Source organism: Micromys minutus, assembly GCF_963924665.1.
Source record: "Micromys minutus genome assembly, chromosome: 6".
Lineage (NCBI taxonomy): Eukaryota > Metazoa > Chordata > Mammalia > Rodentia > Muridae > Micromys > Micromys minutus.
The window spans coordinates 52,981,714-53,007,489 of record NC_137975.1 but is presented as its reverse complement, the minus strand read 5'-3'; the positions used below and the strand labels follow the sequence as shown (position 1 = coordinate 53,007,489).

At 38.4% G+C, this 25,776-nt stretch overlaps 1 protein-coding gene across 13 annotated transcripts in view; it reads left to right on the top strand.

Moving 5' to 3' along the window:
• CELF2 (CUGBP Elav-like family member 2) overlaps nt 1–25,776 on the top strand; it is a 291,604-nt gene that overhangs the window by 177,888 nt on the left and 87,940 nt on the right. For all 13 annotated transcript variants that reach the window (XM_080918103.1, XM_080918108.1, XM_080918101.1 and 10 more), the window contains one exon: nt 4,614–4,696. In XM_080918103.1, the coding sequence (XP_080774229.1) occupies nt 4,614–4,696 (83 nt within the window). The remainder of the gene's footprint in view (nt 1–4,613; nt 4,697–25,776) is intronic.

Below are 25,776 nucleotides of genomic sequence, written 5' to 3'. Positions count from 1 at the left end.
AAGTTTGTTGTCACTTTCCTTCGGGGTAGAATTATTTTTAAGATCTCTTAGCATCATTTTCTCAAGCAATGTTGACACTACCTTTCACACTGAATAATATAACTGCTGCCTGAATCAGGGCAAGCCAGGATATAAACTGGTAATCGCTACAGAAGTAGTCCTTCCACACCCTGTGGATATTATTACCAAAAATTTCCGAGTACAAATTTTTTAGAGAAACATCTGTGGTTTGAAAAGATTTGCAATAACCCAGATGGTTTCTTTCAGAATAAATGTGCTTGATAGTTTAAAATTAAAGTCTTTCAATAAAATTGAGTGTTTTCTTTATAGTTTTTTAAGACAGAATGTGTGTGTGCGTGTATGTGAGTGTGCTTGCACTGGAGCGCTTGTTTGTATGCACGTGTGTGTTCCATTGGCCTGTCTGTTAGGGTGTTTATCTTTGGAAACTGAAAAAAAATTAACAATGTCACAAATTATTCAGCAATTAAGATGAAAAAAATGCCCAAGGGAACTCTTTATGACAGCAGAAACTGTTACTGAAAATATAACAGGCACTGACTACCCTATTTAGACTCTGTTTTTGTGCTGGTCTGGGAATTACCGCTCTCAACTTTCTGACACATGATGGTATAGTCACGCGGAATAGTTACAATACTTGTTACAGATTACTTTATCAACCAATTGTATACAACTCTATTGCTAGACCTACCCATTTCTGGGAATATGAGCAGTGAAAGGCTCCAAGTTCCCCCTGACAGTATTGTGAAAAGGTAGATGGAATGGTAAGTGTGACATTGGAAATAGGTGTTCTATTGTGGTCCTCAATGTCATTCAGTAGCCAGTATTGCCTTGTTATCTCCTGACACTCTGAGTTACTCTTCTTAAAGCTGCATACAGGATGCCTTCATACAGTGTGTACCCCATATCTCTTCCATGCTTATGACTATATTTCTACATTCTCTGATAGATTGATAGAGTTTTAAGAGTTAAACAACACAATTAATTCTTAGTGAGTTGTTAGTGGTCTGTAAAAATAAACAAAATATTAACAGGAACACACACACACAAACACACACACACACACTAGATATGCACAGCATCACCAGAAGAGAGTAATGAAATTTCAGTAGTGAAAAGATTAGATTTGACATAGAGACTACGATATTGGGTTCTGGATTCACCTCTAAAATGTTACCATTATACCAGTTTCTGTGAATGGCACCACGCCCTGGTGAAGGATAGTAGGGAGCTGTTGATAAATAGACAAATGCAGGATAATTAGATGTTTTCTCTGGTCTGACTGTTATTAACTCAATTAATTGTTGATGTTGTGGCAGAAGGAATGCTTTAAGGTAATCAGGGCATGGTGTTTGTCTTTTCTACATTTGAACTTTAACAAAAGTCCAGACTGGGATGCTGTCACTGGCAGAAACTCCTAATGAGTAGATAAGTATGAGATCAGTTATAAAGTGATTGTGCTCATTAAACAGTGTCATGTGAGCAAAATAGAAAAATATGAAGCATAAAAGGAAAACAACATAAAGCAGAAACAGAAGGGTTAGAACTTGTCGAAGCACATGAGTCAAACTGTATCTATTTTGGTTATCTTTGGAGTTCCTGGGATACCAAGGGCTCTTCTGTGAAGGAGAGCAAGGCTTCTCTTGGTACTCATGAATGAGGAGCTTCAGTAATGAACACTGCCACAAGAAGGTTAACCCCTCTGATATATGTTGCAGCCACTGACCATGGAAAACCATCTGGGTATTGTAGGTGTTTAACCACCCACCTTGAAAAACTGGTATTGGGCAGAACATGCATAAGGAGAGAAGACTGTCCCTTAATCTGATGGCTGAGCCATATGGTGCTACATCTGACCTGGAAATGAATTCAGTACATTTCAGACCTGAGTTACAGCTGTCGTGGGGAAATCTAAGAGCAGGTGGTTCCCTTAACAGCTGTACTTACAGTTAGGGACAGCAAGAAAGATAATTTTATGCTTGTTTAAGCTTTCATAGATTTTCTGAAATCCATAGTTGCTCCCTTGCCTTTTGCTGTAATTATATTTTTAAAAATCAGAGAAAATATTTTTCTTCTTTTTTAGAGATATTCTCAATCAATAAATTAATCTAACATTTTAAGTTAAAAATTAAGAAGTAGATAGGTAGAAAGTCTATGGTAAACTAAAAGAATACTAAAAAACAATCTTTAAATACATTCTAATTCTGAAAATGTGCAAATCAAAGTCCCACAGGGAGTGACTAATGTTTTAGTCTGCTAAATACTCTATCTATGGTGACTCGATAAATGGAGATGCCTATATTTGCTCTGCAAATTTTAAGACAATCATTTTTATTTGTACATAATGAAAAGTCACTTTTAGAAAAATAAATAAGTGGGGGAAAAGTTGTATATTCTCAAAAGATGTGTTTATCGAGTTTTCCTTCATAGAAATCAAGGTAACTACAAAGGAACAATGACACAAAGAAAGAAATGTATTTTCTCCTTGGTAATCCAGGAACCAGACTGTAAAATGAAAAGAAAATACAAGCTAATCATTCTAGTTTTATTTACCATCCCATGACACCTCTCCCACATTACTAAGACTTGTTCATTGTGAGTCTTCCCTAGAGGCTGTGACTGAGGACAGAGATGTAGTCTAGACCATTAATGAACTGTGGTAAGAAACTGTATTCACTTGGTGCAAATAGAATGACATTTTAATTTACATAAAAAGTTCCAAATCTGCTTGATAAGATGGAGCTGAGCTGCTGGGTTGAGCAAATGAGCATATAGCAAAAGAAATGTTTTACCCAGAGCTTAATTTAGTATAATCTTAAAGACTGTCTGAATGGATGTGAATAACAGTTAGTGAGCCACATATATTTTAGAAGGATATGTAGTGATCTGTCCCAGATCTCACCACAGTGATTGCTCAGGTAGAGTGGATGGGCCCCTAGGAGACTTTAGAAAGATCAGGAGGTTTGGGTGGGATTCTATTTTCTCTTCTACAAGCCAGCCAAATACCTTCCTTCATTCCTTTCTCTTCTTCACCTAGTTTCCCATGACTATTCAAATGATGGCTTCAAACATTCCTTTTCTGAGAAACATTTTAAAAAGAAAAACACACTTCACCTACCTTTTGTTCACCAAAAGGAATGTGTTCATGATGGAAGCATCAGCCAGACTGACACAAAAATAGCTACAGCAGTTGCATGCCTCCTTCTTCAAGACTGCCAGTGCAGTGTGGCCCAGTGCCTCCCCGGGAGGAGGGAGTGGCAGTGATTCTGTTGACATGTGCAAAAGTGACAGCTTCTTCAGTCTTGAGATCACTGTGTTGTTGGGTCAGGACTCTTCTGGTGGTCTCAGTGTGCAAGGAGACCTGATTCTCAGTTCTGTCCTCTGTGTTTGATGCTGCTGCTTCTTAGGTCTTAACCTTTAGTTTCCTGTCTTCTCTAGTCTCTAGACTAATCTGTTTATTATTGGACTTAAATTTTTATTTTTAACTCTGAACCTTGCTTTTGTTGAGGGGTGTGGTTTTGTTTGTTTGTTTGCTCATTGTTTGTTTTTTAGAGATAGTCTCACTGTGTAACCTTAGCTGGCAATTTGTGAGGTGTTTGTATATTACTTCTTCCCATGCTGATTATGCTGAGAAATTTCATATTAATGTTAACTAAGTATCTTTATAAGTTGATGAAAGGGAAAGGCAAGCCTTCAGGTCACTGAAGTAATAATCACTGAATGGTAGAGAAGACTGGTTTAAAGTGGCATCTGCTGGCCTGCATTGGCAGGATTTTGGCCTGGGTTTCTCTCAGATCTTAGAAATTAAGAATACAGAGATGTTCCATGGCCATTATTTACTGCATAGGACAGATTTTGCTTACCTCTGTTTGAGTACATATGCATTCATATTACTGGTTTTGGTTTTGGTTTTCAAAATGAGGGTTCTCTATATAGCCAAGGCTATCCTAAAACTGGCTTTGTAGAACTAAGAGTCTAGCCTAGAACTAAGAGATCTGCCTGCCTCTGCCACCTGAGTGCTAGGATTAAAGCATTGGCATGACTGGCTCAAGTTAATTTTAAACTGGTTTAACAAACAAGGACTGAGTGCACAGGACTTGGCTTTATGTACTCCATGGCAGAGAATAAGACACTACCCTAGCCTCTTAAGAACCTTCTGTATATCTAGTTCCTAAACTTTTAAGTTCACAGGGTATTTTATAAGTGTAGCATTCTAGAGCTACTCTAAGAAAATTATACATAGTGTGAGTTTATGCTGTTACTCTGATTAAGTACTTCTCTTTATTGAAGTTGCTATGGTCCAAGTTCCAGTAGCACCTGCCTTCTGTCTCCCCCTGCTTACCTTCATTTCTAAGTAGTAGCAGGCAGTTAGCACAGAAGGTATGAACTGATCTCCAATGCAGGTAGAGCTGATGAGTATGATGTGGGATGAAAGGCACTGTGTAAATGTGTGAGGTGTGTTATTACTGTTCTCATGGCTCTATTATTTTTAAATTGTGCATCCTTTTAAGTAGATTATTTGTTCACTACAGTCTCCATTATATCTAAGTAAAACCTTCAAAAACTTTCTAAAACCTTTTTATTTCTCTCTGTAGGTTGTTGTTTCGTAACATTTTATACAAGAAAAGCTGCACTTGAGGCCCAGAATGCACTGCACAATATTAAAACTTTACCTGGGGTGAGTCGGTTTACTTTTGTACCAAAATTACTTTATTGCTTGAAAATTGTCCTTTCTAGTTATGGGTTCTTAGTGCCAAAAATGGCTTTGGTCTTTTGAGATGTCCATGCTGGCCCCTCTGTTCCCTGCAGTGGCCAGGCTAGCTGGCCAGCCCACAAAGAAGGGCTGGCATTAGCACCGATGGGAAGAAGGCTCGAATAGCATATCCCCTGGTTAGAAAATCAGTGGCATGCTGGGTACAGCAGCTGCCAAAGAGTATTGGGGTTAAGGTTTTAGAGGTGGAACCCCACATACAAGTAAAGCAAATGGAAAGGGAAAGCTTTTACGCCCCAGGGTCCCCTTTTCAATTTTCATCTTTAGATTTTCATTTAAAGGACAAAATGCACTCTGTATAGACATAATGTTAAAGCTCCTAATGACTTGTAAACAGTCAGTGGTGGTTAACAAAGTCAGTGTTTTAATGCCAAGCATGTGCCTTCATGTTGGTGCAGAGCAAAGCACAGGAAGCTTACAGGGTAGTTCTCATTCCCTCCAAGGGATCCCGGGTGCTTAGTACTGCTCTCAGAAATGAATGCATGCCGCATGCGACACTTTCATCAGAGTTTGGGGACATGTTTATATGTTGCATGGTAGTACAAATTTTCCTTTGCTGTTTACTTGGTATATTTTCTCCATTTGCCTAAATGTCAGTGGTGAGCTAATTTAATAGTATAATGACATGTGTTAGTTATAATAAGGGACCTGTGGTAAACACTCCGGGTACCTTGATGTTATTCAAGTGTCTTTTGTTAAGAAGAAAAGAATGAGAAAATGCTGCTGATGTTTCAGGGTATCTTTTCAGTGTGTGGCTACTTGCTGTACTGTACACATATACAAACCATGTGCATCAGTTACATATATGGAGACACTTAAGTACTTAGCCTCTGGCTTCTCCAAAAGATAGAATTTCTGTATAATTTAACTTAGACCCTTACAGTGTCTGTAGTAGAAAGATACTCTGCTAAAGATCTTCCAAATATAAGCCTCTTTTGAGGTAGACAGACTTCTGAGATAAGGTCTACTGTGCTTGCTGACCTCTAACTTATAGATAAGTGCTAGGGTTACTTAGTGACCAAGAGTAATCAATTAATGAACACAGGTATTCTGCCATCCCACTTTGGTTTTTCTCTTTTTCATCTGAGCAAATCAAAGGATAAAAAGCAAGTGTGTAGTGACAGAGTGACCTTTCTGTAGAACTTCTTTCCAGAACTTCTTAAGTCATTTTTAGTAGGATGACTTTTGCTAAATCTTTCATCACTGACATAAAAAGTAATAGTAATTGAGCTTCATTCTTGAGATAAGTGAAAGTTTTCCAATATCATTCTAGAACGCTGCAAAGAAATATTTATTGCCTTGGACAAAATTAGAAGAAAATTAACGTTTTTGAGTCCAGACTCTAATCCAGACTACTTTTGTTTTCCTGCTTATACAAATGAATGGTTTGTAATAATTAGCACACAAAATCCCTTCCTGTTGAATTAAGAATTAGTTTTAGTCATGAACTGCCCTTTACTATATGGTGCAGTGCAGTTAGATGACAAGTAATTTGGTTCATTGAATGTCATCCCTTGAGTAGAAGCTCAGTTCTCACTTTGCAGTCTTTCTGTGCAAAGATGTTTTTCAGAAATCCAGACTTTGGTGATAAAGCCAGCTGACCACAGGTCAATATTTTATTGCCCAGTTTATAGCAACAGAAAATATAAAGCTGATGGTAGTTTTCCCATTTCCATGCCAGTAGTTGATAAGTATAATTTACTAGGAACCTGGGAAATGAGAAGAATCACTGACAACTGTTCTTGGGGTGGGGACATCTTCACTCTGGTTCTTAGAAACACACAGTCCTTCTGTATGTTCTTCAAATAGTGCATGTTCTTTGCTCCTAAACTTTGGATGTAGAATTCAGGAAACTTTGGAAACTTGTAATTAAGGTCAATAATTTGGGAGTTGTGGGAAGGACGAGAGAAGTGGCTTAGCATTTAAGAACACTGGCTGCTTCTGCCAAAGGACTCGAGTTCAATTCCCAGCATCCACATGGCGACTTTCCCAGGAGGGTCTGATGCTTTCTTCTGGCCTCCTTTGTGAGAACCAGGCACATGCTAGACAAACATACATGCAGGCAAGATGCCCACACGTAAAATAAAGATTTTTTTTTAATTTTAAAATAAATAAAATAGGAGTTGGAAAGCATAATTGCTGGAGGATTTTTCTTTTTTTCCATCTCAGTTTCATCAGCTCAGTTGGTTGAGGCAGGTTAAACAAAACTGGGAAGTCAGATATGATGAGTAAAAGCCAAAGATCTCCAAGGCACATACGCTTGCTACGTTTGACTTTCACTTGTGGCTGATGGGATCAAATCTCCCATCTTACAAACACCACCCTTAACAGCTGCAGGGAAGACATGAAAGTAGCTGCCTTTCTGTTTGTTGTAAGCCTTTAGTAGATAGGAAGAAGCGGGGCCAGACATAAAAGATTAATGCATACTCTTGAAGAAAAATTATTACAGGATACCTTGCTGTTTGATTACAAGCCTTAGAATTAGTCAACATTTCCATAATTCTAAACCAATATACACCTGTTTCCCCACTGCAATGTGAAGGCATGACTTAATTTAGCAGAACCCCTGCTGAGTTAAATCTCTCATTAAATACCCAGTGAGTTCAGTAATTTAAAGTTGTAGCACTACTATTTAACTGGTTGCCTTCATATTATAAAATTAATAAGAAATTAATGATGCACTTTGCCATATGCCTTCATTTTCTTTATGAATAAAAATAAAAGGGACAGAAAAAAGCACATTATCGCTGACACTTTGAGTCTTCTCCGGCTGTGACATCTGCATGTGGATCAAGTCCTTTACTTGCTTTTTCCTAAAGTGTCTAAAATTTTCAATTTGTAATAAGATCAAATACTACATTTTTTTCTTTCATGTGCAGTTCATGTTTTGTATCCAAGGGAATGTTTATTGTGCAGTGGAACCTGATTAATGCTCAAAGTTTCCTTTTGGTCTTGTGCACCATTTTCCCATCTTGAAAGAAACAAAGAACCTGAATAGTGGTGTAGGAGGGGAAAAAACCAATAGGAGCCTCTGTCTGTCATAAGATGTATATGTTTTTCAACTGTATTTAACACACCCTCCTTTTCATTAAGTAGGATGTGACTAAGGTGAAGAACTGGGGAAACTTTTTTTGTAACCCAAGGTATATATCTTCACCCTGTTCTAAGAAACATGTAACTGAGAAAACCCCAGATCTTATATCTCCATGTTCAAGGATCAGTCCCGATGAGGCCTCTTTGCCTAGCTGGAGGACAGTAGACAGTTAATATACACTTGATCTGTGCATTAGTGTTTTCTTACTTCTGACAACACATTTGAGGTCCCTCATAAGTAGTATGCTTATAGTCTGAAGGACACTATTGTAACCCTGTGTGCTCAGCTGTGTCACCTAATGAGACATTGCACTTCCTGCAGCAATATGTCGCTGACTTTTGCATTCCTATGCTGTTTATGTTCTTAGACAAAATCTGGTTGCCTCTGACCCAAAGGTGTAACACACTAGGTTTAAAGAATGTCTCCTTTCAGGATAAGAGTATAATATGTCCCAAACGCAGAGTTCTGGCCTCGTGTGTGCAAAACTTTAGGTTCAATCCCCCCCCAGTACCATACACAGAGACAATATATAAGTCATAATTTTTAGAAAAAAGATACTAACCCAAGGAAAGCAGGGAGGGGTATATGGAAGGGTTTGGAGAAAGGAACAGGAAGAGAGAAACATTGTAATTAAATTACAATCCCCAAAATAACAGAAAATATAGTGTCCTTTTTTTCTTTGTTAAGGCAAAACTTAGTGCATCCCAAGCTAGTCTCAAATGTGCCTTAGTCTCCCCAGAGCTTGTTTATGGGTGTGTGTGGCCACACACTGTCCACAGTGTCTCCTTCCAGACAATACAACTAGCAAGCAGGATGGCATAGTCAGAGGAGAATGGATACACAATGCCTGCCATCGTGTATTCAAGAGAGGGTGTTCTTAGGATGGCAGCCAGCTTATATAGTTTTCTTTCCACTTTTCTAGTTTATTTAGTTCACTTAAAAACAAAAATTAAGTCTGGGGTACAGAAAAACTTCTAAGACCTTTTCAGTGATCAGATGCTAAGGCCACATATCCTCATGCAGGTGATAGCACTGTGCCATGAGCCACACTTCTCCCCAGGTCTTAACACACGCTCTCTTTGTCAGTGAGACTTTGGGATTGAAATCTACCGCTATATCAGTACAGCTTTCTCTTTATAAATTAATTTAATTAAGGATGTAATATCTGAGAACACAGCTCTAAGAAAACTCTTAAACTTAAACAGCAAAGAGGAATCTGAAATCTAAGTGTCTTGTAAAGTATTAATTGCAATTTTCTTTCAGACATTTTTTATGAATATGCCTTATCTTTTCCTTTTTTAAATCGATACCAGTTTTATTAAATGCAGTTTATATTAAGGAGATAATGCCTAAGAAAACATTTGTTTAGAGAACTTCATTTTAATAAATACATACTGAGAGATGTTTTATAGTACCATATGCACTGTGAGCAAAAACTACATATAGATTTGAGTTATAAAAACAAATGATCCCAGTACAGTAGGAAGAGGCTGAAAATAAGATGGCCTCCTGTAACAGATATGTCCACTCATAAGATGCAGATGGACCCTTTCCTGCCTGCCCTGAAGTAATAATTTATCATTTGAGTAGGCACCTTCCTCCCAGGTAGAGTTTGACTAAGCTATGTATAGAATTGTTTTTGTGTTCTTAACAGTGGAATGCTAGAGTTTAGTATTTTCTGCAGAAAAACTGGAATCTCCCTGGGACCGAATTCAGTTTGCCCATTGTAATGTATTTTGTATCACTCATTTTCTTTGAACCCGTTCTACTAATCATTAATGCGTATTTAATAATGCCTTTGTTTTTAGAGCCATGATTATAATTTTACCTTTCTCATCATCATTATTTCTGTCATGAAATCTATCAACTCTTTTATTTTTATAACATGGAATTACCCCCCCCCCCCCAATAAATGTCAACTAGACCAACTTGAGTAAATTTTATCTCAGGTATTCTCTACTTAAATATATGAAAAGCACAGCCAACATCTGCATAAGTAGGTTTGCATCTCCAAATTTGTGTCATGTATGAGATAAAATATGCATTCATTCAACAAATAGTACATTTAAATTGCTTTCTAGGTACTATTCTGGATACTAGGGAATACAGAAGTATACCATTGCCCTTTATAACTGAGTAACTAAGTTAAAAATTATTGCACCACACTATCAAACCTTTAAAAAAAAACAACTGACAAAAATGTATTTGTATACTTTTATGCAAAAATGCTTTAAATTTGTACATTTATCTTTGTTTTTTAAAATTAAAAAAAAATATTGCACCATGTTTAATAAGTAGCTATAGGAAATTTAATTTATAAGTAATAGGTTAATCTCATTTATTCCAGTATTTCCAAAATAGTCAAGTATTATCAATGTTCTACTATAAGATAAATATAGATTTATGTTAGTGCATATATATACACATATATATGTATATTATGAATGGTGATCAGTTTATTCTATATAAAAATATGCATATTCATTTACCGTGCCATATAGCTATAAAGAGATGAGTTGAGTAAATGCAGGAATATAAGATGGAAAGTCCTACTCTCTTATTTTGCCAGCCAACTTACCTTAATTTATTCATTGTAGTCACCTGTCCTAGACCTCATCATTGTCTCCGATCCTCCATGCAATAACATTTCTTACAGTTCAGTGAGAGTCTTGGCTGATGCACCATACATTGTAATAGAATATTTAAAAGCTGCTACAAAATACTGATCATCCATGCCTTTCACCCCAACAGAAGACTTGGACACTAAGTAGCATGTTGCCTATGAAACTCCTGGGATCTGGAAAGAGATGTACCTTACAATTTATTGTTTCCACTTGGGAGCTTCTATAGGCATGATCCACCCAGCACAGAACTTTCTATGGATTATATACACCAGAGCTATTTGTTTGCCTTCTGTAATTTAACATTTGTAAAGTTTAACTAGAATTGAAACACTTGTCTTCATAGGACTGCCTAGAAAGACCCATGCCTTGGCTGTTGCTATTATTTTGATATAATGCTTAGAAATACAAGCTAACTAAAAAGCAAGGTTTTTTTTTTTTTTTTTTTTTAAGGTAACTTAAGGCTATAATGAAGTCTTCTCTAAGATATGGCTTCACAGGAGTTCCCTAAATGCAAAAGTCCCTCTTAACCCTGGGAGCCACACCAGGTGAGATAAGACAGTCCAAGTGTAGAGTCACCCCTAAGTGGGACTCAGTCAGGTATACTAGATTGCTCCCAGCTCATGGCTTTAGAGGAAAAACAGTTATAGGATAGAAAGACTCCTTAGTCAAATTGTTACCAGTCTGTAGTCTCTGACAGATCCCAGAGACCTGAGGAGATTTTAATGGACCACGGAGCCTGGAGACGTGACTTTGTAGTTAAGAGCACTGGCTATAATTCCTAAGGACAGTATTCTATCCTCAGCACCTACAAGATGGTTCACAAATGTCTATAGCTCCATCTACAGGGGATCCAGTGCCTTCTCACCTCTGTGGGCACCAGACACTCATAAAGTACAGATATGCACACTGTCAAAACATCCATACATGTAATAAAAAAATAAATGAATCAATGAATTTAAGGCCCATGGGGAATACTCATTCCACCCAGTCTAAAGTTTTGTGTACTGCCTGAGCCAAGGACTGTTACAGGCTTTGGGCTGGCAGTCTAACTCCTAGAAGCTTTCACTGACTATTATTGTGTATGGCTCTGATTAAATGTAAGGAAAAACAGATGCTTTTCAAACATGGCCTGTTCAGTACAAGGAAATGTACAGGACAGAATGAATTGAGAGTTCCTTAGTGGTGAAAAGTTGAAAATGCCAGCACAGGATAAAAATAGGGATTCAGCTACACCTCCTTAAAAACAAACAAACAAACAAGTGAGTGAATTCTCTGGAAGATGTTTCTGTTTATTTTGCAAATATCATCTCAGTGGCCTGCCTAAATAATAAGACTCTTGTGGGGTTTTTTTTGAGAGAATTTGTGTAAATGCCCTAGCACTGGTTCCTGATAAGCTCTTCAAAATTACTTCTTGTTATTGAAAAGTGCTGATTTGATTATGCCTGTGACTGTTGGGGAGAATGGCACACTGGCAAAATAAAGTAACAGATTTGAAACATCACCATTTGTCTACAGTTGCTCAAGAGTAAACTTGGATCTTAGATCTCAAAAGGTCGATAAATTTTAAAAGAAAACCAGAGAGGAAAGCATCTATGGATTTGATTAAAGGTCTCCATGCTGCAAGGAAAGAGACAATATGGGCTTTCAATGTCAAAAATAGAAATTGTGAAACAAAGCCAGATAATTGTCCAAATTCTGTCACTGTAGTATGAGATTTCTATGAGAATTCCCTTGAACAGTGGCGGAACCTTAATCCTTCAGTGGTAAGAAACTTATGTTCTAGTTGAAGCAGGCTAGACAGTTCATAGCCTCAAACTTGAGGCCCCCAGAATAAAAGTTTGAAATGGGTAGGTGTGGAGAATGTTCTCCTGAGGACACCAGAGTTCTTCCTCATCTACCAAGAAGCAAAGCATGAAAGAGCCTGGTATCAGAATCAAAAGAAAACTTAGAGCCACATGCTGAGCCAGGGCTGCTCAGTGCAGAACAGTCCATAGGTCACTCACAAAGGGATTTCTCTGCATGTTCTCATGGTGAGTGGGACTGCACACAGGTGCTCAGGAAGCCTCATTAGGATTAGACAAACTATTAACATTGTTTTCATAATAAAACAGTATTTCAAAATGCCATCACAGCTGTCACAGTCATTGAGATGGAAAACTGCAAAAAAAAAAAAAAAAAAAAAAATGGCAGTATGCAAATACTCTGTTACCATCTTTATTGTTCCTATCATTGATTCTTATGAGGATGAAACATACATATGCCTGCTGCTGCCCCTTCCTCAGCAAGCACTTTATTCTTCTTCACTTGCAAAAGCAAGGCTCTGGACTAGGTAATTCTTAAGGATTCTTCTCCCAGTCATAAAGAGTTTGTACTCTTTCCATACCTGGTCTGTAGACATGTCCTGTCTACATCTGTGTGACTTGACTTCCTTCAGTTATTGGTCAGTATCTGGAGAGTACTCTATGTAGTAAACTCTGGGTCACTCAGAACTTCACTATTCACTTTTAAATTCTCCAGGCAACTGCTTCCCTTTCCCTCCTGAAAATGTATAGGTAGCTTCCTGCTTACTGGTTCCATCAAGGGGCAGAAAGAAAGGGAAAGAGAATGAACTCTGTCAAGTGAGTTTAATTCCTTGTTTACAGTCTTGAGTAGGTTAGAATGGAAGGGATGTTTAACCTAATCAGGTTTCAGAATTATTAGTTGAGTCTTTTTATCTGTTTAATTCTTGTCTTCCACTACTGAGGATGAATCATCTGTTTGTAAATAGGTTTGGGGGTTATTTTTTGTTATCCTTTCAAAAAATGTTTCAGGGGTGTATGAATAGCATTCAGCTTATTAAACTGAGAACATTGAAGTAGCAAAGATTAATTTCTCTGGCCTCCTCTAGCAAAGCAATTCAGGATCTAGTATTTGTGCCCTGTAAGTTGACTTAGAGTATCTTAGAGAGTGGGAAACATGACTTGCAAAACAACCCAGCACAGTAGTAAAAACCATAGCTAGAAAACTGGGAAGGTGGCTTAAAACACATGCCAAACAAGCATGGGGACTAGAAAGCTTAGATCTGTAGCACTCACATAAATGTTGGGTAGTATAGCAGGCTGCATGTAATTCCAACAGAGACAGTGGGAGACAGTATCCCAAGAACAATCTGGTTAGCCAGACTAGCCCAGTGAGCTCTGGGTTCAGTTAGATACTGCCTCCATGGATAAGATCAAGGAAAGATGCCTGATGTTAGCCCTAGGCCTCTACAGACATGTACACATATATTTGAACACAAACAAACCCTTATACATACCTATGCACAGGAACCTACGACTCATACTCCTGATTCACGTGGAAGCTCCAACACTACCTTTAACTACAGCTTCACAAAAATATACATTGAATTGCCTGATTTATTTTCTTTCTATAATTTTTTTTATTCATATCATATCCACTTGCATCCCCCTCCCTCCTCTTCCCAGTCCCACCCTCAAAAAATCCTTCTTCTATCCTCAGAGAGGGGAAGCTCCCCCTGGGTAAAATACCACCCTGGGACATCCAGTCCCAGCAAAACTAAGGACCTCCTTTCCCACTGAAGTCCAGTCAGGCAGTCCAGGGAAGGAAAGGAGATCTAATGGCAGGCAACAGAATCAGAGACAGCCCCCACTCCAATTGATAGGGTACACACTTGAAGTCCAAGCTGCACATCTGTTACAAAGGTAGGGGACATATGTCCAGCCCCCTAATGCTCTTTGGTTGATGGTTCAGTCTCTGTGAGCCTTATGGGCCCAGATTAGTTAGTTGACTGTAGGTCTTGTGGTGTTCTTACCCCCTCTAGATCACTATCTCCCACTCTTGTACAAGACTCTTTAAGCTCAGCCGATTCCTGGCAATGAGTCTCTCTGTGTTTATTTACATCCACCACTGAATGAAGCTCTCTTAGGAGACAGCCATACTAGGGCATCATTGATAGTGTCCAGATTTGGTTCTGTGATGGGATTGATCTCATGTTGGGCTGGTCATTTGTGACATGAGATCAATTTCCTCAGTCTCTGTTCCATCTTATCTTTGTATATCCTATAAACAGGACAAGCTGATTTGATGGTCTTATGGGTGGGTTAATGTACCCCTCCTTCCACTGGAAGTCCTGCCTGGCTACAGGACGTAGGCACTTCAGTGACTATATCTCCCTCTAGTAGGAATCTCAGCTAGGATTAGCCCCCTAGACTTTCAATAGCCTCTGTCATCCCAGGTCTCCAGCTAATCCCAGAGATGGCTCCCACCAGTTTCCATTCTCACTCCCAGCCCTCTCTTGCCCTCCCTTCCCCCACACCTGATGGCCATCCCTATGCCCCTCTTCACCCCATCTCCCACCCAGTTGCCTCTCTCCATGCATGCACCCATGATGACTATTTTGTTTCCCTTCTGAGAGATTCACACATCCTCCATTAAGCCCTCCTTACTATGCAGTTTCTTTGGTCTGGATTATAGCATGGTTATTCTGCCCTTTATGGCTAATGTCCAACTCTGAGTGAGTACATACCATATGTTCATTCTGGGTCTAGGTTACCTCACACAGAATGATAGTCTCAAGTTCCATCCATTTGCCTACAAATTTCATGATGTCTTTGTTTGTTTGTTCATTTTACATCTCAGTCATCCCCGCCCTTATTTTTTTCCCTTCTCTGAGAGAATAGAAGCTCCCCTGGATAGCCTCCCACCCTGGTACATCAAATCTCTGCAGAGCTAGGTACTTTTTCTCCCACAGAGGCCAGACAAGACAACCAAGTTAAGGGAACTGATTCCACAGACAGACAACAGCTTTATTATCACCCCCACTCCAGCTGTTTGGAACCCACATGAAGTCCAACCTGCACATCTGCTTGCAGGGGGTATATGCTCTTTGGTTGGTAATTCAGTCTCTGAGAACCCCCAAGGTACGGGTTAACTGGCACTTTTGGTCTTTTTGTAGAGTTCCTATCCGGGTTCTCAATTCTTCCTCCAACTCTTCCAACTCTTGTCCCCAAGCTCTATCCAGTATTTAGCTGTGGATATCTGCATCTGTCTGAACCAGCATCTGAGTAGAGCCTCTCAGATGACGGTCATGCTAGGTTCCTGTAGGCTCTATAAATATATTGGAATATCATTAGTAGTGTCAGGGATTGGTACTTGCCCAGGAATGGGTCTCTAATTGGGCTGGTTATTACTTAGCTATTCTATGATCCATTCCCTGTCCCTGCATTTCTTGTAGGCAGGATAAATTTGGGGACAAAAGTTTTTAGTGAGTGTACCTATCACTTCACTGATGTTCTTTCTTCACTACAAGAGATAGCCTCTTCAGGTTCCATATCCCCACTGCTAAGAGTTTCAGCTAAGGACACCCCAATTAATTCTTGGGAACCTCCCTTATCCCGACCCCCACCAGCTGCAGATTTTCATTCATTCTCATGGCCATCTGGCCTTCTCCTCTGTCTCTCCCCACACCTCATCCTGAACCTCTCCCCATTTCCCTCCCCCACCCATTTTCCTCCCTCCATCTACTTCCTATGACTGTTTTATTCCCCTTTCTGAGTGAGATTCAAGCATCCTTCTTGTTTAGCATTTTTGGGTCTGTGGAGTGTAGCATGGTAATCCTGTAAGTTATGGCTAATATTCACTTAGAAGTAAGTATACACCATGAATGTTCTTTGGGGTCTAGGCTACCTCACTCAGGAAGATATTCTCAAGTTCCATCCATTTAACTACAAAGTTCATAATGTCTTTGTTTTTAATAGCTGGATAATATTCCATTGTGAAGATGTACCACAATTACTTTATCCATTTTTCAGTTGAGGGATATCTAGGTTGTTTCCATTTTCTGGCTATTAAAAATAAGGCAGTTATGAATGTAGATGAGCAAGTGTCCCTCTGGTATACTGGACCTACGTGCCTCAAACCCAAAGACATTCACATTCTTGAAGGAAATATCAGTAAAGCTTAAACCACATATCAAACCCCACACATTAATAGTGGGAGACTTCAAAACCACACTCTCACCAATGGACAGGTCATCTAGACAGAAATTAAACAGAGAGATAGTTAAACTAACAGAAGTTATGAATCAAGTGGACCTAACAGATATCTACAGAACCTTTCACCAAAACACAAAATAATATAACTTATTCTCAGCACCTCAGAGAACCTTCTCCAAAATTGACACAAAGAGAGCCTCAACAAATACAAGATTAGAATAGCCCCATGCATTTTATCAGACCACCATGAATTAAAGCCAAACTTCAACAACAAAAACAACAGAAAACCTACACACGGATGGAAACTGAACAACTCTATTCAATGATCATTGGGTCAGGGAAGAAATAAATTAAAACCTTTCTAGAATTCAGTGAAAATAAAAGTTTTATATACACAAACTTAACAGGACACAATGAAAGCAGTGCTAAGAGGAAAGTTCATAATATTAAGTGCCTTCATAAAGAAATTACACCTGAAAGCTCTAGGGGAAAAGAAAGAAGCAAGCACATTTAAGAGGAGTAGATGACAGAAAAATGATCAAACTCAGGCCTGAAATCAATCAATTAGAAACAAAGAGAACAATGCAAAAAAAAAAAAAAAAAATCAAAAAAAAACAAAAAAAAAAAAAAATCAACAAAACCAAGCTGGTTCATTGAGAAAGTCAACAAGATAGACAAACCCTTAACCAAACTAACTAAAAGGCAGAGAGACAGTACCCAAATTAACAAAATCAGAAGTGAAAAGGGAGACATAACAACATACACTGAGGAAATTCAAAGAATTGCATAGTTTTGATGACATGAAGATCTGAGAGACAGAGACAGAAACAGAAACAGAAAAGAGAGACAGAAAGACAGAGCATTTGTCTGGATTACCCAACTGGGAACTGTTTACAAGTAGTCAGATTCAAAGCCGAGAGTCTGGATTATGAAATCAGTGAAGGGCTTTCTACTGTTTTCAGGCATGACAGTCTCCATTCCTGGCAACAGAACCTGCCAAGAGTCTAGGAGTTTCTCTTGAGGAAACTTCAGTCTTATCCTGCTGCAGATTGCAGTATGGTGTGCTGAGTTATCAGTGGAATGTGGACAGCTGTGCAGGTTCCAGCTGTGCAGGGTAGCACCAGCAGTTGAGACCATAAGGTCCTATAGACATCTCCACATGTGCTCACACCACAGGCTGATCCTGCTACAGCATATGTAGCTCAGCTATGCCCCAGACATGAAACCAACTCTATAGCAGTTACAGGTCATACAAAACACTGTAGACAGAGCTGTATTTGACTTTGAAAACAAAACCTCAATCTACTGCTTACTGTATAACATAGAAAACAACTGTCATTCAATTGAGGTTTAGCTCCTCCTGTCTTTCAAATTCATTGCCAGGATCTGACTTAGGAACTATTATTTGTAAACTATCATTTAATTAGGTACATAAACTCTTGCCTGGAGAAGGTAAACATAACCACAGCTCCTCAAAAATGTCCTCACATGTATCACTGAATCACTTGCGAAGGAATCTGTTATAAAGTGACTTAAGTCATTTCTGAGTCACAGTTGTCCAAATGTAAAACCTTCCTAGATCATTAACCAAAATAATAGTCAAAAATCTCAGCAAATCCTATAGCTAATTAAAATAGGTTTCTCTTTGTTTCAGTTTCTTATTTGGGTCAACAGAGGAGTAAAAGACATATGGAGTAAAGAAAGTAGGCTAAATCTAATGATAGTTACACTCTGTAGGAGCTTTTATTAGCCAACCTCCTACATTATAGATGAAGAACCTGACACCCAGGAAGGTCATCTGATAGTATGCTAAATATAATAACCAGGTATTGGTGGAGAAAGGACAACAAGCGTGTCATGTCCTCACCATCTTCCTATAGAATTATGCCAAACACAGTACTTTAAAGAATCAGAAATTCAGAGTCCAAATTACCAGTGTATTCTTGTACTTTCCTCCTACATAGGAAACTGATGGTGTTTTGCTTCTTCATTTTTTTTTATTTCTGAAAAAAAACTAAAGTAATAATAATCATCTTTCTGGCCATTAATCTAAAATGACCATGAAGCAGATGAGTTTAAAACAAATTTAAAAAGAAAATGAAAGCAACCCATAATGTTCAAATCCATTTGTAAGGACAGCTAGAGAGAGCACTGATTCCCTATTAATCTATAAGGTGAGACTTTGAGAACCATGGGAAGATTTTAAAATTACACGTGCCAAAGCTGTACCATGGGCAGAAACGAATAGGGCTCTTTCCTGGATGGGAGCCTAGTATTTGTATTTTTAAAGCTTCCCAAATGGTCCCAGTGTTAGGTAAGTTTCAAAACTGCTAGTTCAAGAAGCAGACATCAGCTTCAAGGACTGGGCATTGACAAACAAACGCAGAGTTGACTTTTTCTGTAACTTGGGCTGGGATTAGTCCCACTGTCTCTTGTATAAGGACTCTGCAGGATCTGTTTCTCAGAGCCCTCACGTGTGCTGGAGTATATCCCCTTCCTGGCATTGGGGCTGCAGTAGCCCCATCCTAGACTATATGGAGATTAGTGGGACTGGTGCTGTTTCAAGCAGTTTTCTTTGTTTTACTCCTGGCCAGAATAAACTAATCCTGAGGCATGAAGAACAATTTTCTACCTACAGTGAGTTAATCAGTAATACTTAGCAACCCATTCCTATTATATAGAAGCCATAAGAATGCAAGAGCTCCATCTGCCTCATCATTCATGAGTTTGAAATTACTTGTTAGGAAAGCAAATTATATATTATTCTGTTTTTCTTGATAGCAACAGCTTAAGAGACTTTTGCTGAGGAAGAAAACGTATCAATCGCATGAGTACTGGCTCTAGTGCTGCATAATAAGGCGCGCTGTGCACACACTCATCTCTCTACAGTTTAGAAGACCATAAAAGAATGGCATCTCCCTGAACAGTGTAAGATTTTGTTTTGTTAGTTTTTGAGCTCTGGTCTCATTTTTTATAGAGCAGGGGTTTTTACAGTATGTGGTTATTGTGAGTCCTTGTAGTCCGGTAGACATCCTGACCTCAGTCTGTTAGTCTGTTTGCTTGTTACACATAAGGCGGAGACTCTCTGTTTACGTTAATAGCTGTGCTGACCACCAGTCCAGTATCAAAGGATGAGCTTCATTCCGTTGGCCAAATATAGAGCAGACCATGAGTAGGATCCATGTAGAAAAGGAAGCAAATTAGAGATAATACATATCCCAGGAGGAAAGCAATTTCAAGTACTAACCTCAGCCAGGTGGGGTGCTAGACCTCCACAGAAAATGACACTCAGAAAGGGGTAAGTGGGGTGGAAGGGAAAAACAAGCTTCCCTTAAAACAAAAGATACATAAATTTTATTTTTATTTATAGTCAAATAACTAACTCGAGGTAGGAGTTCTGTCAGCTGAGTTTGTAAATATTCTTATCCACACACTCTTCTACTCATCTGATCGAGGCTGCACTGGCAGATTGGAAATGAAAGAATGGCAGCTTCTAGCTGGTGTATTTGTGAAGGTTTAAATTCTTTCTGCCTTTTCATCAGTGCCTATGCCTCTTAAATCAGAGCAGTTAAATCTCCCTGGCCCTTTGTCTTGGGGAAAAAACATCTGATATCAGTAGTTTACATAGAAGTAAAAATCACATGCAATCAGCATCTCAGCTCGCTAGTAAAATTAAGTCTGGACTCTTGACTAATCTTATTGCTTGGGAAGGAAGAACAGAACAGAATTAAAGATGTTCTTATTCTTGTAGAAATCTTTGGTGGTGCCACTCAGATGGTCCTGATGACTGAGAGGACTGTACTGATTTTAAGAACACATCTGTGTTATTATTTTACATGATTTGCTTCAGAGAGATAACTTCATTCTTAGATGTGAGAGGAAGATGAGAGAGCATGTCCTCAGCTGGCAACTGAAGCAGATCTGTCAAAGTGAAGTCCCAAGGGTCTTACTTCAGAAATAGCAGCCTATCAGATCATACAATCATCTTCATTGTCTCATGGATGCACTCTTTGAATAGATGCCAAATGCATCACTGAATAAGGAAAGCTTGGATGACTTAGTCAGTGCCCTAAAACTGTGCATTACCCTTGGCATGCTCACAGTAGTGTGTAAGCACTAATATGTACATCCTGTAGTAGAAAAACACACACACACACACAAAATCAGATGACTGTTGAGTCTAAAAGGTTAGACTCCCTCTTCTGTTTTGTTTAGCTTCCAGAACATTCCTGCCCACATACTATGTTGCATCTGTACACCAGCACTCACAAGTTCACAATCATAGAAGAGTAAGTGTGCAAACATTCTGTTGCAGTCTACTGAACTAAGTGCTCACATTCATCCTGTCACCTACTAACTCGTCACTTAGCTTCAGTACTTCCCACGTCTTGTGGAGAAAAAACATTGTCAGAGCCTCACACCATAGATAGTACCCATAGATGTTCTTTCTACATGCACAAACTTTCAAGAGTAGCTTTTGGTCATAGACATTCTCTCAGTAAGTAGATCATGTGGATGGATGGATTACTGAATGGCATGAAGTCTCGAGTGTCCTTCATGAGCTGGTGAGGCAAGAGTAAGGGGTAGGAAGGTAGGGGTAGGAAGCAAGCCTGAACTGTCCCACTGCAGAGGGATGGAAGGCTAGTCTACAGAATGGAAGCAAACACACAGTGAGACCTGAGCATGTGCACAGTCACAAGGTAGTGTTTAATCTTCCAGTGAGAGAAGTAAAATTAAAACCATATACTGCTTTATAGTTTATCACACACTTTTATTTATATCATCTATTTGTATCATGTCTTCAAAGTTAGTGCATAGACTTTTCTGATGTGATACTTGCTTCAAGCTTGAGTTTATAACAAAGCTTAACGGTGTCAAGAGATTTTATTATAAAATTTTGACATTGGAAAACTAGTATGGTCAAACCTAGACCTAGTGATTCTAATTATGGTCTTCTTTTTACTACAAAATTAAGTGCCCAAATATCCCAAGCTCCAATTAAATGTCCCATGTGTAAGCATGTAAAAAATTAGGAAAATAGGTTTCTTTTACAGGTAAATGCTGTTCATCCTTTCCAGCCTCTTTTCTATTTGGTCTTATGTCGTTCTCTACATTAGATTTTTCCATTTAAGTTTTAGTCACATGTTACGAATTTGAAAGCTTAATCTTTGAATGTAATGTTTAGAAAACTGAGCTCAAATACAGGATATCTTTAATAGAATAGTTGGATGTCATCATAATTTCCCTAAAGCTTTGCCAATAGGTAATTTCTGAACTTCTAAACTTAGTAAACGATATACCATATTAGAATAGAAGTTAGAGATCTAAATGAGACAGTTTAATGAAACTCAGACTCGTAAAAAGTTTGTAGCACTAGAAAGAAGATCTTCACTTGGTAATGTTTAACCAAAACTCTTGCTACAGTAAGAGGCGAGCTGGGTGAGTGCAGCTTCTAACGTAGCAGCATGTGTCCTGCTTGCGCACTGCCTGCATTTGCATCTCGGTCATGGGCTAGAGGAACTTGTCTGTGGAGCATTTCTTTTCTCAGTTTGTTGTCTCTTTACTAGAATTTATTTTGTCCAGGTATATGTGAGAGGGCAGAGAGGGGCTTAGGGAAGAAGAGAAAGGAGACACACAGCAAGAGAATAGGAATCATTTTGTATCAAACATAATTTAGAAAGAAAATTACTTAGGTTATTTGCTTATATTCAGTTAGTGGGAATCCCAAAATGTATAGAGGCAGTTAAATAAATAATGTTATTCATTTAAAATAATGTTGACTAAGATTTGTCTATTGTAAACTCATCAAATTGTGTACTTTTTAAATAAGAGGTTGCAATTTGCAGTAATTATATTAGACATTAATTAGCATGGTATAAAATTACTCAATTTAAGATTAGAAACTAAGATATGAAAGGATCATTGGAATTTAGAATTTGGTGATACTTTCCTTTGTGTTGATAAAATATTTGTATTCTGTTAGGTTCAAGATAAAATACAGTCCGCTTCAATTTTGCAATTTAGTTTTGAGACAGGTTTTAACAATTTGTTTGTAGTAATTCTGTGGTGAGTTCAGATTGTCCTAATTCTGAAAGGAAACTATAAATTACTAGATAAAACATCAGTACTAATAAGGCATTGAAGTTGTTTGAAGTAGATGAAGGAAGCTTTGTGTTGGGTGCAAAATACTAAGCAGTGAGTCGTGGTGGACTGAGAGTGTGGAGTCAGGTTATGAAGACTTGAATTTTACTTGAGGAAATCTAATCTAGAGCTAGAGAGATGGCACAGGGGTTAAGAGCACTAGCTGCTCTTGCAGAAAACCTAGGTTTGGTTCCTAATACCCACATTGAAATGTACAGTTTTCTATAGCTCCAGTTCCAGGGAATTGATGCCCTCTTTTGATCTCCGAGGGCACCAGGTATGGACGTGGTATGCATACATAAATACAGGCACATGCTCATTTATACAGATAGAAGCAAAGTAAACCAATTTATTAAAAGTGACATGGGTTTTCTTTTGTCACTAATGTGTCAAAGAAGCACGACATGGTGATCAAAGCACAGCTCTGATCCTAGCACTGGGGAGGTAAAGTCAGGCAGATCTCTGAGGTCAAGCCAGACTGCTCTATAATGTGAGCTCCAGGTGAGGATTATACAGAGAAACTTTACAAAAAACAACAAAACAGATTACCTGTCTTAAATAGCACTATTTCTGAAAGTTCTTTTATTTATTTATGGCCTATGCTTCCTGTTTTAGAACTATTCTATTCTTCTAATTTTAAGAATAAAGCGAAGTTGCAGCTTGTGGTTTTTATTTAGTAGGAAAGCAAAACCTAATCATAGCTAATGAGTATAATAAATGCTAGTCTGTAGCTCTCTTGTTTGGTGTGTGTTTTATACGCAGAAGGTAAAATGGGCTGAATAACTAGGATGCCAAGTTATAGATGGGGTTGGAAATGTTATTTGACAGTCGACTAGAGTAATCTGTCAGAAATGATGGCTTAATCACCGTAACAGACTCCAAATTCCCTCATAGAATTCTACCCAGAGTAATCTCACTTTCTTGCCATATTTTATTTTATATTTTGCCAGGACTAAATAGTCACATTGCTTGTTTTATCCCCTTTACTACACTGTATCATTCTAGCAGAAATATAAATAGGTCACGTCATTGTGACTTGAAAAGGCAGAATTGGAGCCCACTACGTCAAAAGCAAAAACAGAATGCTGAGTTCTCTATGTTTTCTATCACTGTATTACTGTGTATCAAAGAGCTGGGAGTTAAATATTGTTTCCAAGGACCAGAAAAGGCCATTCTTTGTAGAGCATTCTTATAGCTTTCAAATGGACCCTTATGAAACTCCTCAGGGCAAGTTTTATTTTAAAAAGATCATAATAACTTTATTGGATACTTTACATAGCTCAATGACTCTGAGAAAGAAATCATAACTTTTTCACTGAGTTTTTCTCCAGTTGTGATTTGCCATGAGAAGAAAATTATATGTCATAGTTCTCATTGCTGTTCCATTCAAGTCTCATATTTTTTTCCTGGCTTAGAACACATATAAAAATTTGCCAGCAAACTGCAATTGAAAATTCCCCATGTATCCACTATGGTAACACGGTCATACAGCTCCAGAGAGCAATGATGAATGGCCATGTGGCCACCCTTGGATGGGTCTGCACACTGCTCCTCCCAGGAATGTGTATCTTCAGAAAGTAATCGCTTCTGCAGAATGTATAAAGAAAGGTTGGAATAACTGTGATAACAAATAACCTGAGCAGTTAACATAGCCTCAGGATGTAAATAATAGCTTACGTATTGGTAATTTGTCCATACACTGACTGATTTTTTTTTTAAGATTTCAACTAGAGGTAATCATATTAAATTAATTAAGGCAATCTCAGAAAGACATTTTCATATATTTGTATTTTCTAGATTTTTATATAGATACCTAAAACCATGTGTGTATGAGATAGAGGCTCTTGCCACAGACAGACAAGAGTAAGCATTCTGACCCCTGCTTATTGGCTCTGTGAATATGCCAGGGTATTTTGCCCTGCCCTTTTGATTCTTCTAAACATCAACATAGCAGGACTTGTGAGAACTAATTGAATAACTTACAAAAAGCCTGTAACAAATGCCTGGAAAATTAAGAGTAAAAGAATGATTTCCTCTCTTTTCATAATTGATGAATATTGATCAAAGTCAGTTTTGACTAGTCTGAGAAATTATTTTTGCCATGTGTTCCTGCTTAGCAATCATTCTAGTCACTATATCTTAGCTGGTTTACGATTGAAAGAAAAGCAAATGCAGAGGTTCTTGCTCAGTGCTGATAAGTTGATGGTCCCAGAGCCACCCTTGTTTCTTCCCTGTCTCCTAATGCAGAGAATGATGTCTCAAGCAACTGGAGTGATGGAAGTGCATAAAGTAGCAAGGCTATGTAACTATGTGCTCTCTGGCTCTAAGAAAGAGAGCCCCTTCCATTTCAGGGAATCGCCTACCTACAGTTGGTGGCAAATCTCTCTCAACTTTTCATTTACAAAATCACTCATTAAAAGCATTGACAGTATAGTATAGTTGCATTTGTTTCATAGGTATCATGCAAACTAGATACCAAGTACCTATGCGGATCATTGGTTGTCCTAGAGTGGAGTAAACATGCTGGGGTTTTGGTTTTGGTTCTCTCATTTGACATGGAGCTCTTTCATAGATTTGCCTGTTTCACTCCCCTTTCTTTAATATTTTATTACAGTAAGCCTCTAGTAAGCATTGCTGGTCTACATAAAGCTATTGTGATAGCTTTAATGATGAAACGTGGAACAGTGACTTTCCAAAACCTATTTCGGGGTTACAATGGCATTTTTTCATATCTCATGAGAGGGGATTACCTCATCAGTTGGTAATGTACAGGATTAAACAAGTTGCACATAGGTCTCATCTGTGTAAGAACTCATCCAAGCTATGTTCTAACCGTCCCCTGACTTGGTGATAGGAAGTAACTCATATTCTTCCTTGTAGACACCACTGGACTGAGCATAGAGGTTAGGAGAAATCAGTCTAGGCACCTCTACAGTGGGCTCTCTAGACACTGGTCAGTGATTGCTGGTGCTGTGGCCCAGCCTTGTGCCTCTCAATGTGTCATAATACTTGGATTCTGTAGAGGCAGTGACTGTTGGCAGAGCTAGGTGCAGTACTCCATTACCCTCACAGACCTTCAATAATGGCTTTGTTCTAAAGTCCTGAACTCATTTTCATTTCCATCACCCACCACTG